This window comes from Schistocerca piceifrons, chromosome X, assembly GCF_021461385.2.
Source record: "Schistocerca piceifrons isolate TAMUIC-IGC-003096 chromosome X, iqSchPice1.1, whole genome shotgun sequence".
In the NCBI taxonomy this organism is placed as follows: Eukaryota; Metazoa; Arthropoda; class Insecta; order Orthoptera; family Acrididae; genus Schistocerca; species Schistocerca piceifrons.
Window position 1 is genome coordinate 346,565,332 of NC_060149.1, and position 13,356 is coordinate 346,578,687.

Here is a 13,356-nt window from a genome sequence, read left to right on the forward strand (position 1 = left end):
TGTCAAATTGTAGAACATAATAATTGTCACTAATTTTGGTGGGTGGGAGAGTTTTTAAGAAGATCAGTTTTGAAATCACCACATTGATCTGGAGGACCTGTGCAGTATTCATCAAGCACTTTTTCTACTCTTTGCTGTGTAATCTTTATATCTACTTCACCTTTTTTGGTGCATAGCCACTGGTTTCCACCCATTGCTTTGTTAGTTCTTTCATTTATAGAGCAGAGTGGTAGTGCAACATCTCACACACAGTAAATGGCACAGTGGCATTGGATTTTTTTAAATAGTCCCAAAAATTAATTTTAGAATTTGCTTCTGTTATAAGTATTCAGGAAATGCAGGAATGATGCAGTACAGAGCCTTCTCAAAGTCAATTTCTTCATGTAAAATGGGCCATACTCTTTCTTCCAATATGCCAATGGAATTCAGTATTTAATCAGCAATTGTCCAGTACCATTTTGCATACTTTCTCACTGGTTTCATCTGCATTTGCAGTTTTGGTCATCCTTAATATGGATTACCACAGGACAAAACCCTCTAGGATCATGAGCATTGACATGTATTCTTCCTAACTGTTAAGAAAAAGAAAGATTATGCTCCTTATAAAGCTTTGGCATTCCAAAACAAGAATATTGTAATGTAACAGCTCTCCAATTCATCCATATGAATGAAACACTTACAACATTACTACTATAAAAGCTCTATATTTAAAATTATCAGCTAATCAAGCTGACATCTGGACTAAGATTATTGCACAACATGAACTGATCAACTCAAATGTCATTATTAACCACTTTGAAGTGTAGTGTTATGAAATGTGTGTAGTGTGCATAGTATGTGCAGTAACAGGGAATGAGAAACGAATGAACAGTACAGCATTAGTTCTTTACATTATTAAATAACTTCTTTATAAAATAGTATTGCACACAATGGATAAATCAAATGAGGTAGCATTGTTTTAACAGAGTGGCCTTGTATTCAAGAGGGTGGTCGCTCCTGTCTTCGTTCAATTTGCCAGATGTAGGTATTCTGTGGTTTCCCTAAATTACTTCAAGAAAATGTCAGCATGTTCTTACTATGAGACCACGGCTGACTACCTACCACATCTTTGCCATACTGGGCCTTGTAATGGTAGTGGTCAGTGCACATTTTCTTTCATCAAATATTGTAGAATATGATACAAATAATTTTAGAACATGATCCACAGGTATACATATTATAATTGTGCATTTACTGTAATTTTGGCAACGTAACTAAACTGTTCTTATATTTTTATAAACAGAAATAAAACATGAAATTTAGAAAAGGCTTGTCTTTCACAAAACATGATTATTTTTTATACTGCCTATTTAATTTGAAATTGTGATCACATTTTAAATTATCAGTGTCATACTATAATTTACTCTGCATAATAATTTGATAATATTTGTAAAATTTTGAATTCAACAGATCAATACTTTGTAAAATCACTGAGCTTAGATTGCATGTATTATCTTTGTTTTTGTCAGAGTCAACTTATCATTGTGGCATGAGTTAGTTGTGGTCTGTTCAGGTAATGAGCTGACTGTTATCTGTAATACTATGGAAACTGATTTGTTGTGCTGTGTAGAAAAACGAACTGAAGAAAAACAAAACAATGGATGGACACATTAATATATATATTTCTAATTTAATGTTTTTTTACAGTTTTGTTGTGTTAAGTAGGTGAAAAAGAGAAAATACCATGTTTGAAGCAGTAGAATCAAGAGGCTTGGACTTGGAAAAATTTGTTGTTGGTGGTATTTGAACAAGGTTAGATAATGAGAAACATTCAAAACGTATGGGACAGTCAATTATAATGAATATTGGGAGGAAAACACAAGGTACTGCTTTGGAAAATAACTTTACTTCTGCTAAGAATAAAAGTATTTTTGAACTACCAGTAAATGAGACTTGGGAGATTATGACAAAGGGAAAAATAAAGATGCAAAAATTCACATTGAGGATGTTGTAGGGACAAATTCTTTCCCTGTCTTGAAAAATTTTAATGTTTTTTGTGCAAGTGGGAATGGTATAAATGCAGTAGGTAATCTTGGTGTAGAAAGAGACTGTTTTCCTCCTTTAAATAATGAACCATTACTCAATTGCCTAATGTAAATGAAGTTTTGACATCACTTACTGAAAATCATTTGGAATCTGTGATTCCAAACAAGTTTTATGGAAAGAAGTATCTGATTGTTTTAAAAGTTTATCTGTTTTCCAAACAATTATTACTATTTAGTCGTCAAATACAGTTAAATTGGTGGTTGTAGCATCCAAATGGATTTTGTAGTAAGTTTAGAAGTAGTAACATACATGTTTGTAGTAATGCTGCAAATAATATAACTTTCACACCAAACTCTGATGCAACATTTTGTAAATTTATGTAGTAAATTTCAATAACTTATCAGAAATTATGCAAAAATAGTTTGCAACTACACTGTAACAATGCTTAAGGATAGCTAATTTGCTTAGAATACCTAATTCTGTTGAAAATTATCCTAATTTTGAGTGGACACTTATTAAGAAAAAAGAGAAACAATAATTTGTAAATGTTGAGGTGTACATTATTTATTGCATTTAATCATTTTGCTAATGACCATCTAAATGATTTTTTGCCATGTCTTAGCTGTGTTAGTTATTGATTGTGTGGTATTCAAATATTCTGTCCTACTTAGACTATACTGTGTGATCTGCAATAATATATGTAGTGACCCGCATCCAAAAGTTATGATTATTTTGAGGTAATTTACAAAATTTTATTCATTATTGGAAAGATTATGGTTTGGTAGGGAGTTAGTTTGGTTGCTACAGGCATGGTATGTTAACAAACGTAATGATGAACAGAAGAATGCAGAAGTTATTAAAAATAGTATTGGAGACAGAGATTTGAATGAAAGCGTTTGTGATGAGTAATAGTTATTTTCAATTATTCCATAGATAATGTGAAGTGTTTTGTCATTCATTGCAGAAAAACACCTTTATGAAAAATCAGAGTAATTAATTTACTATAAATTTAATGAAAAAGAAACTAATTTTATAAGCTCTTGTCCTCTTATGTGTGAACTAGGAGAATGTGACTGGAATTGTTATCTGTAATGTGCTGAAAAGGACATTAATTTGATCAAACTATAAAATGACAAGAATTTTTATAGTTATCATCTATGCTAGGTACAGAACTCACCAAAGCAATGTAGAAACCAGCTATATTAGGACAAATTGTAATGCTCACTGACATAATATTATAAAACATGAGGTTATTATTCCCTGACATGCGGAAAATATAATTTAAAAATAAAGTATAGGTTGTACTAGGGAAAAAGTTTCTCCCTGGAAAAAAGGGAATACATAAATTTTATTGCTTTTGATGAAATATATTTTTTGCATTAAGTAATCTTAAGTGTACTACACACTACCATTCTGTCTAGATGTTAAGTGCATTTTATGGGTGAATTTGGTCTCTTCTTGAAAACTGCTATGCTACTTTGAAATGAAATATGCAGTTTATTGTTTTTGGTTGGAAAAATTATTAGAGATTTTGTGTTATATGTACTTTATGTTTTGTTCTGTATAGTTTGTCAGCACAATATGTAGATTTAATTTAACGCAAGTTGCAACATTATGATGATTTCTTAATCAATTTTTGGTATATCAGAGAAATACAATGCTACTTTGAAATGAATTTTGAGTCATACAGTTTCTAAATAGTGTATATTTGGGAGAAATGATGCCTTTATTGTATTTTTTACTTTCTGGGCTGCTTTGTTTAGTGAAAATGTTTGCACATGATTTTGGATATATTAATGGCACTTGCGGAACTAAATGGTCTGAAGAGAGAAAAGCCGCCTTCAGCGCAAGAATGAAAGAAGTGTGGACTGAGAGAAAGAAGACTTCCCAGAAGCGCAAGAAATAACTGTTTTCACGGTCTTTAACGGCCAAATTTGTATAATAAATAATGGCACAATTATAACCGTCTTTTTTGGAATCTGAATCTGACTCTTATATGCTAGATAATGAAAGATATGTTAGATTTAGTAATCACTGTTATCATCACACTGTAGATTTAGAGACAGCATTTGAATTATTGTGGGAAACTGAAATACTTTTTTACAATCTTGCCAGGAGTAAAAGCTTGCATGATGAAATTTTATGCCTTTATACTTTCAATTTAATTCGAAATTGTGATCACATTTGAAATTATCAGTGTTGTACTGTAAGTTAATATGTATAACAATTTGAGAATATTTGTAAATTACCCTAATTAATTATGTATAAATGCCTTTGAATGTAAGAAATCGATACTTTGTAAGGCTGCTGAACTCAAGAGAGCTTGTATTATCTTTATTCTTCTTGGAGTCAACTTGTTATGGCACAACTGAGTTGTGATCTGTTCCAATATAGAGCTGGTTGTTATCTGTGATAGTATGGAAACCAATTTGTTCTGTTGTGAAAATATGCAGTGAAGAAACTAAAAAAAAGGTGGACAAAATTGAAACAAGTAGTGTTCAGATTTAAAATACTAACCCAATCATACTGCCCTAAGGTAAAAAATTATTCTTTTCAGCAATCCATGTTCGCAGTGAGCCACATTATCAATGAGGGGCTACAAGAACCATTGTATGTGTTGTCATCTTGTAAAGTTGTGGGAAACTCCTAAGAATCGTTCCTATGCTGAGTGCAGAATGAAAATGAATATGTGTAATAAATACATATTTGCTGATCTTTACTAGCAACATGTCTATAAGTTAAGGAGTCTTCATTATCCACAGCTGCAATACAGCTGCAGGAGTGTTATTATCTTGCCTCAAGTATCAGTATGTGAAAACATCCAAACTGCATAGCACTGACCCTGGAACTGGATAGAGTGATCTAGGCAGCATTTGGATTACCCATGTTCTATCAGGCTGTGTATTGACAGCCTCAAAAGGTTGCTCTTTGTGCTCAATGACACACAGTAAGGTACCATACGGTTCGTCTAACATGGCGTATGTTCTCCATGGATCGGTCCAATAACAGAGTTCTATTCATGTATGACTCACAGTGTATTCTATAAAATGAGTCTTGCCTTCTGTTAATCTGATGTGCCCCTTTGCTGCTGTACTTTAAAACTTTGGCAAAGTTGTAGCAAAGTACGTTTACGGCAGTGATATGGTTCTCGCCTCAGACATTGTGGCACAGTCATGTACGCTTCCTAGGTATGTCCACTGATGCCTCTTTCCTCATGCGTAATCGTTGATGCACGGGAACAAAAGTGCATGCACAAAAATTAATAGAAAGAATGCACACACGCATTCGTGTTCTTTGGTCCACATGTTGCTTCATTGTTCAAGCCATCTGCTATGCGCCCATTTCTTTGCTCGACAATTTGTGCTGCGTTTATTGTTAGGAAATGCGTCAGAAAAGAAAACACAAGGCGACTACAGGTAAAACAGTGTCAAATTATAACAGAGGTACTAAAAATACAAAGTCCAGTGACATCTTTTTTTTTTTTTTTTTTTCTTTCGCAACTTCCAGAAACTCACAGTGAGATTTCAGATTTTATCCTTGTGAAACTGTAGTGATAAGGCTGGCAACAAGTGGCTTCTACAGCAGTGTGAGTTACCTATTTATTTCGCATTTCAAAACAAAGCATTTAAGAGATTGTCCCTAAAACTGAAAAATACTTCAGGGAGGCTCTTAGGCGTTCTGTGAAGATTAAATGGCCTACAACACTTCATTGGTATTTTATTTTATAAAAAGCTGTTTACACAGCTCCAGTCGAGCGAGATTGTAGATAGATTAACATCCTCATACCCAACAAATTTGGTAATGCTATAGAGCTCACAATACACTAGGACGGACGTTGTGTTCTCCAATTTTGTAATTTTTGCATCACCAATGTATTTCATTTCAATTTCTAGTAGTTGGTTGAGGAGCCCACTTATCCCATCTTTTCTCTGTTCAGATGATAGGCTCCTCAAATGCTGTGCTGTTAAATGGCCATAACATGTATATTCGTCCAATATTCGGACACAGTTTCATATGCACTTTTCATAAATTTGTAGGATGCTTCTTCTCTGTTTTCCTACCTGGAGATTTGCCTTATTCTTTACAGCGATATGATCGGAAGATACACTGAAGAACCAAAGAAACTAGTACACATGCTTAATATCGTGTAAGGCCCTGACGAGCATGCAGAAGTTACGCAACACGATGTGGCACGGACTCAACTAATGTCTGAAGTTGTGCTGGAGCGAACTGACACCATGAATCCTGCAGGGCTGTCCATAAATCCGTAAGAGTACGAGAGGGTGGAGATCTCTTCTGAACAGCATGTTGCAAGGCATCACAAGTATGCTCAATAATGTTCATGTCTGGGGAGTTTGGTGGTCAGCGGAAGAGTTTAAATTCAGAAGAGTGTTTTTGGAACCACTCTGTAGCAATTCTGGACGTGTGGGGTGTAGCATAGTCCTGCTGGAATTGCCCAAGTCCGTCGGAATGCACAACGGACATGAATGGATGCAGGTGATGAGACAGGATGCTTACGTACGTGTCACCTGCCAGAGTCGTATCTAGACGTATCAGGGGTCTCACATCACTCCAACTGCACATGCCCCACACCAATGCAGAGGCTCCACCAGCTTGAACAGTCCCCTGCTGACATGCAGGGTCCATGAATTCATGAGGTTGTCACCATACCCCTACACGTCCATTCGCTCGATACAATTTGAAACGAGACTCGTCCGACAAGGTCAACATGTCTCCAGTCATCAACAGTCCAATGTCAGTGTTTACAGACTCAGGCGAGGCATCGGGCTTTGTGCCGTGCAGTCATCAAGGATATACAAGTGCGCCTTCGGCTCCGAAAGCCCATATCCATGATGTTTAGTTGACTGGTTCGCACGCTGACACTTGTTGATGACCCATCACTGAAATCTGCAGCGGTTTGCGGAAGGGTTGCACTTCTGTCACGTTGAACGATTCTGTTTAGTCGTCGTTGGTCCCGTTCTTACAGGATCTTTTTCCGGCAGCAGCGATGTCGGGTATTTGATGTTTTACCGGATTCCTGATGTTCACGATACATTCGAGAATTGGTCGTATGGGAAAATCCCCACTTCATCGCTACCTCGGAGATGCTTGGTCCCATCGCTCGAGCACCGATTATAACACCACGTTCAAACACACTTAAATCTTGATAACCTGCCATTGTAGCAGCAGTAACCGATCTAACAAAGAAGTCAGACACTTGTCCTATATAGACGTTGCCGACCGTAGCGCCATATTCTGCCTGTTTACGTATCTGTGTATTTGAATACGCATGCCTATACCAGTTTCTTTGGCGCTTCCGAGTTTTTATATAATACTTGATGCTCAGGGCAACACACTTCAAATTTTTATTCAAATTATCTTTTGAAGTACGTTCTCTTAGCATAAAATCATCTACAGGTTTCAGCGCTCTTGCTTTGACTTTGGAGTCAACAGACATTATGACACATAAATCGCCTTACAGCATAGCCTCAACACATTACATAACGAACACTTTACCAAAAGCTGCCTGTGCCTGCTATTCAGGGTAACAAATTTCCACTTTACCTGGGAAACAATGCGCTTTGACGCATGGCCTCCATTTCGAGCAAATTACGTATTCAAAAATACGCATTCGCAGTTCTACTGTTGGAAATGTAAGTTTATGTGCACAGTTGAAAAGGAAAACGGCATCGTGTGGACGCACTTCGTGGAATCCAATGACTGCTGCGAACGATAGAGATTATTTCGTGGTGCATACTGATCTAGGGCCATGTGATGGATGCTGACGTCCAATCACATTTGATGGGTGAGAAACTAATAGATGAGAACATCATGCGTTTATAGTGGCCAGCCAGCCAGTCGGAGTTAAAAACGACTGAACAAACGTGGCACTCGGGTGCCGAGGACTGCACCTTCAACATCACCATTACGTACCACAGTTGACTACGAGGGTCAATCATTCTACAATCGGAGCGTTTTCCGCAAGTCATGCTGGACGGTCTGGTCAACAGTATGGAAGCTGTTGTTCAGTATGTACTGCCAAGTGAGGGCATCACACCCTGTATCGACATTCTGCATGCTACCGGCATGCTACCGGCATGGGCAACACACATGGTATGAGTCACCAGAGGTTCATGAGCGATTTTCAGTTATACATTGTATTTGTATCATTCCGTTATAATGTTGCCAGAGCACCTTCTATGGCGCTGTCGCTGTGCCTCAGGTAGATACTGAAGATCCCTTAACTTAAGAACATGTGTGTATTGTACTTACTTAGTCCATACAAGAAATGGCAGTTATTTCACTGTCTTAAGGCATACGTAAGTATTTTTCAGCAGCGCAGCTAATGAGTCTCTCTTCTGCGATGAAAGCTAGATACCATCATACCCTTATCTCTACAATTATTTGTAAGCAAATGATTTGCAAATGATTCAATGAAAAGTGCGTTATATTTCGTGTAAGAGATTTATCTCGTTATCATGCTTAGGATTTAAGCTCAGTAACCAAATAACTTAGCGCCGTCTTTTAAGAATACAAACGCGTGAAGCAAACTTAACTGTAGCATTTACCTTGTGCTTCAGACTGTCGGAGGGAACATTGCTGAGTGAAGGTGATTTCCTATCATGACTACCTCGTTCCCATATCGACGTGGTCGTCCGAACGCGCTGGAGATCTGATTCAGATGAAGTGATTGGGAATGCTTTAGAGACATGGTTTCTTGTGGCTGAAATATTAATTACGGTTAAAAATTAATGGAACAGGAATCATTATTGCATCAAGGATATTAACTAAGTGTACATAACAAAAATTCCATGCATATCTTAATTAACTAATATAAAATTTAATTATGTTTGTAGCAAATAACTCTGGACCATTAATATTATTATGAGTTTATTCTGATTGTCGTCAGAAGAACGACTAGGCTCTGGTACCATTTCATTTCCTTCAAACATACTTTTTAAGTAGAGATCAATCGTTTTCGCTACAAAAGGGAAAAATTCTTCCTTGTATTGGTTATCATGGGACTTGTAATGAAAGATGAAAGCATACAGAAGTACAACACACAACAGTATATGATGATCTGCGTTGCATCGTGAACTGAAGATTAACTTTATTGATTTCAACACCACAGAAACTATGACAAAGTTTGATTGGTGTGATTTACAGGTATTTTGTTCCGAAAGCACCAAGAAGGGTGCTGGCTTCCTAAAAAAAGTCGAATATTCTTAGTCGGGAGCTTTCAGTGATATTGTACTCTAAAATTTCCAAAGTCCCGGAGAGTATAGAGGAGCAGCGCGTCGGGTAGCTGGCGCAGCACTGCTTCACGCCCAGGTTTAGTGAGGCTACGGAGAGGCGCGGCAGCAGGCACGCTCGCTTGACTGCGTGGAGGACAAACGCACAAGCCGGTCGATCTGCAATATTTCTCAAACGATTTTAAAGAAACTACTCGGTAAAATAATCACTCTTGTGGTTCAAATGGTTCAAATGGCTCTGAGCACTATGGGACTCAACTGCTGAGGTCATTAGTCCCCTAGAACTTAGAACTACTTAAACCTAACTAACCTAAGGACATCACACACATCCATGCCCGAGGCAGGATTCGAACCTGCGACCGTAGCGGTCGCGCGGTTCCAGACTGTAGCGCCAGAACCGCTCGGCCACCAGCGGCCGGCGACTCTTGTGGATCTCACAACTTTATTCGTCAGCTTCATGATGAACTGTTTATTATTTCGTTAACCTTATAGTTACTGTGATATTTCAAAATTAAGCAACCTACTGCAATCGAATAGTTTGTAATGAATTTGCGTTTAGCGCATGTTAGATTATACGTTGCTCTATACCAAAAGTAGTTAACATACTGAATTATTCTTTAAAGTTAGGATGGGATCTATAACTCACCCCATTCTCGAGAAAACGGATCGTATATAGTGCACTCAGTTCCACTCGCGAGCCGAGACGATAAAGTGAGAATGAAATATTCATAACACCCTTGTATCTCACGAACTGTCTCGGGTATCAAAACAAGATTTTGGCAGGTTATAGCACGCAAAGAGGAGACTAGGTTACCAAATGGTTACTGTGTGTAACTTCCTTATGTAGTGTGATATGCAAGTAACTAAGGATTTTTTCAAGGTAATAATGTATTTTATTATGGGTAATCGACAGCTGGTAAAACGAGAAATGTTACAGGTTCCTAGAAACCAGAAGGAGTTTTCGAGACATGGCTCTGACATTTACAATAAGATTCATAACCATTGCAAGAATTGTGGAGTCAATTATGAAAATGTTGTGGGACTGCCACAACACGAGTGCCTTCTGAAGGTGTCGGTGATGTTGACAGAAAACACATTCGTCTAAAAGGCTCAGAAAATTCTGTTACAATGCTGATAACTATAAAACATTTTCATTCACACATCCGAGAAACAGTTGCAGATCCTCGCAAGAAAATTCATTACAATCGAAGTTGGGTGATATGCGAAGGGGGGGGGGAATGGTTCAAATGGCTCTGAGCACTATGGGACTTAACTTGTGAGGTCATCAGTCCCCTAGAACTTAGAAGTACTTAAACCTAACTAACCTAAGGACATCACACACATCCATGCCCGAGGCAGGATTCGAACCTACGACCGAAGCAGTCGCGCGGTTGCGGCCTGTAGCGCCTAGAAGCGCTCGGCTACCCCGGCCGGCTGCGAAGGAAAGCGAAAGATTTCATTCTTCTAATGTATCTCGCTTGACGCAAGACGTGGAACTTAATACAACGCCAAACTCTCTGCTATCAAAGACACTAGGTTTGTTGCCTTCTGAGTTCATTGGAGATGATGCATACCCATTGGTAACGCATTTTACCAAGTCTTACAGTCGATGGACTATAGAGCCAGGGAAATAATGTTTCGACGAACGCTTTTCCAGATCACGACGATTAATTGACTGTGCTTTAGGAATAATGAACGCTAAGTGAGGCATTTTTAAGGTGGCCAATACAAACCTCACCACAATTTGCTCAGATTCTGTGAAATGTACATATTCTCCACAACTCTGTCATTAACCTATTCAGAGTCTTCATCGTCGATGAGCAGCAAAAATCGAGTATCCTATACAAGGGCCGGCCGCGGTGGCCGTGCGGTTCTAGGCGCTGCAGTCCGGAACCGTGGGACTAGTCCCTCCACCACCCCTTAATCTATTTTTCTCTTCATTGATTTATGACCCCCTGCGGGTTGGTTTTTTTTACGCCCTGGGGATAATATGTCCTTCTGAACCCCCCCTTTTTTCCCCTCCCTTTCCTCCACCCCCATCCCTCTGGGAAACCCCATCAATGATATAAGCACAGCTTTGAAATCAAATTACTTGACTAATTAATTAAATTGATAAATTTATTATCCCTCCCCCTCCTGGGAAATACCTTAGCCCTCCTTTCCCATGACTGATGACCATAGATGTTAAGTCCCATAGTGCTCAGAGCCATTTGCTCCTTTCCCATTCCCACCTCCACTCTCCCCTCCCCCATCTGGGAATTGGCGGGAAAAGAACCAAATCTGTGCTGGAGAGGAAAGGTCTCACAACAGGAAATTCAATTACAGAGCAAATGATACACTGTTTATTTATAAAATTCAACTCGCAGTGATTGATGTCTTTTATTTGGCGGGAAAAGCTCATTATTCTCTGCTGGGCAAACGCAGGTCTTCTCAAGTACGTTACAAAGAAGTAATAGATCGCTTTTGCCGATTGTGCAAAGAATACCATCATGAAATTGGTGTCAACATAACTCACCACACATAATTACACTGTTAAAAATCTTTCAGATCCATCTTTGCACTGACTGCAGGGCAGACGTGGCAGCTGGAACACTGTGAGCCCATATGACAACTACTTCACAGGGCTGCACCACGGGCCGCTGTCCGACAGGCTGCACCGCGCCCACTCATACCCCACAGTCGCTGTTGGTCGCTGCACCGCCAGCTATCTCATGGTATTAGCACACCGTAAGTGACCACTTCCTGTCGGGTACCCCTGCTTGGCAAAATTCCGACCAGCCTGTCCAAACCAGCAGACCATAGTGTCTCAAAATACTGCGTCCATTTTTTGTGACCATCCGGCAGCCAGATCACCCCTACAAACTCTGATCCCATTTGTTCGCAGCAGTGTCCTTTGCCACCTCATATGGCTACTTCTGGTTGCAGTACCTGCACAATCTTCTCCCAAACACACACCTTTCATAACAGGTCAGTGGAAGCAGCTTCTGTATGTGCTCACCCTGCTGTGCAGATGCTAACTATGTTAGTTCACAATACCACCAGCAGAGGACTCTGGGAGAAGTAATCCCCCACCCCGGCTCCCTCCAGTCCCCTCCTGTCCTCCCCTTCCCTCCACCAGTTACTTCCAGTCTGACGAAGTATCAGGTGGCAGCAACTCTTTGATACAGGTATACAGGTATTGATACCTGGTAAATTCCTCTAAAACATATGCTCCCTCTCCCTCTCCCTCTCCCTCTCTCTCTCTCTCTCTCTCTCTCTCTCTCCCTCTCTCTCTCTCTCTCTCTCTCTCTCTCTCTCTCTCTCTCTCTCCCTCCCTCTCCCAGGTGGCTACTTCCTGCTCAGCAAGAGTCTGTCGTGTGCCACATTAACCACTCCTTTGTTGTGAACAGAGTAGTGGAGACCTGATAAATCCCAAGCTACGGACGTCTTGGAGGTATTCCTTTACTCTATTAGATTGATTGACTACTTAATTACTAAATCGATACCATTTGTGGACAAGCAGTTTCTCCTTGCATCCTATTAGTGTAAACTAGGACTGGTATATGTGGCGGGATTCGATCCCGCAATTACCTGGTTTCCAAACGGTCCTGAATTTTTCTTCCCTCTTGCCTTCTGTTGGCGGATAATAGCACACACTTATGTCAGCTGGCAGGAGGTCCATTACGTAGGAGGTCGCTGAGAATTTTAAATTTCAACTCAATTGCACACTATGTGTGGTGTCACCGCCAGACACCACACTTGCTAGGTGGTAGCCTTTAAATCGGCCGCGGTCCGTTAGTATACGTCGGACCCGCGTGTCGCCACTATCAGTGATTGCAGACCGAGCGCCGCCACACGGCAGGTCTAGAGAGACTTCCTAGCACTCGTCCCAGTTGTACAGCCGACTTTGCTAGCTATGGTTCACTGACAAAATACGCTCTCATTTGCCGAGACGATAGTTAGCATAGCCTTCAGCTACGTCATTTGCTACGACCTAGCAAGGCGCCATTACCAGTTACTATTGATGCTGTAAAACATGTACCGTCAAGAGCGATGTTCACCAATTATGGATTAAAGTTAAGTATTCCAGCAGCTACGT

At 39.6% G+C, this 13,356-nt stretch overlaps 1 protein-coding gene across 2 annotated transcripts in view; it reads right to left on the bottom strand.

Annotated features, from left to right (window-relative positions):
• LOC124722111 (potassium voltage-gated channel subfamily H member 2-like) overlaps window positions 1-13,356 on the bottom strand; it is a 1,246,495-nt gene that overhangs the window by 88,021 nt on the left and 1,145,118 nt on the right. The window contains exon 7 of one of the 2 annotated variants that reach the window (XM_047247314.1): window positions 8,595-8,698. In XM_047247314.1, the coding sequence (XP_047103270.1) occupies window positions 8,595-8,698 (104 nt within the window). Of the gene's footprint in view, window positions 1-8,594; window positions 8,750-13,356 lie in introns of both variants that reach the window. The other variant, XM_047247313.1, reaches the window with a different exon arrangement.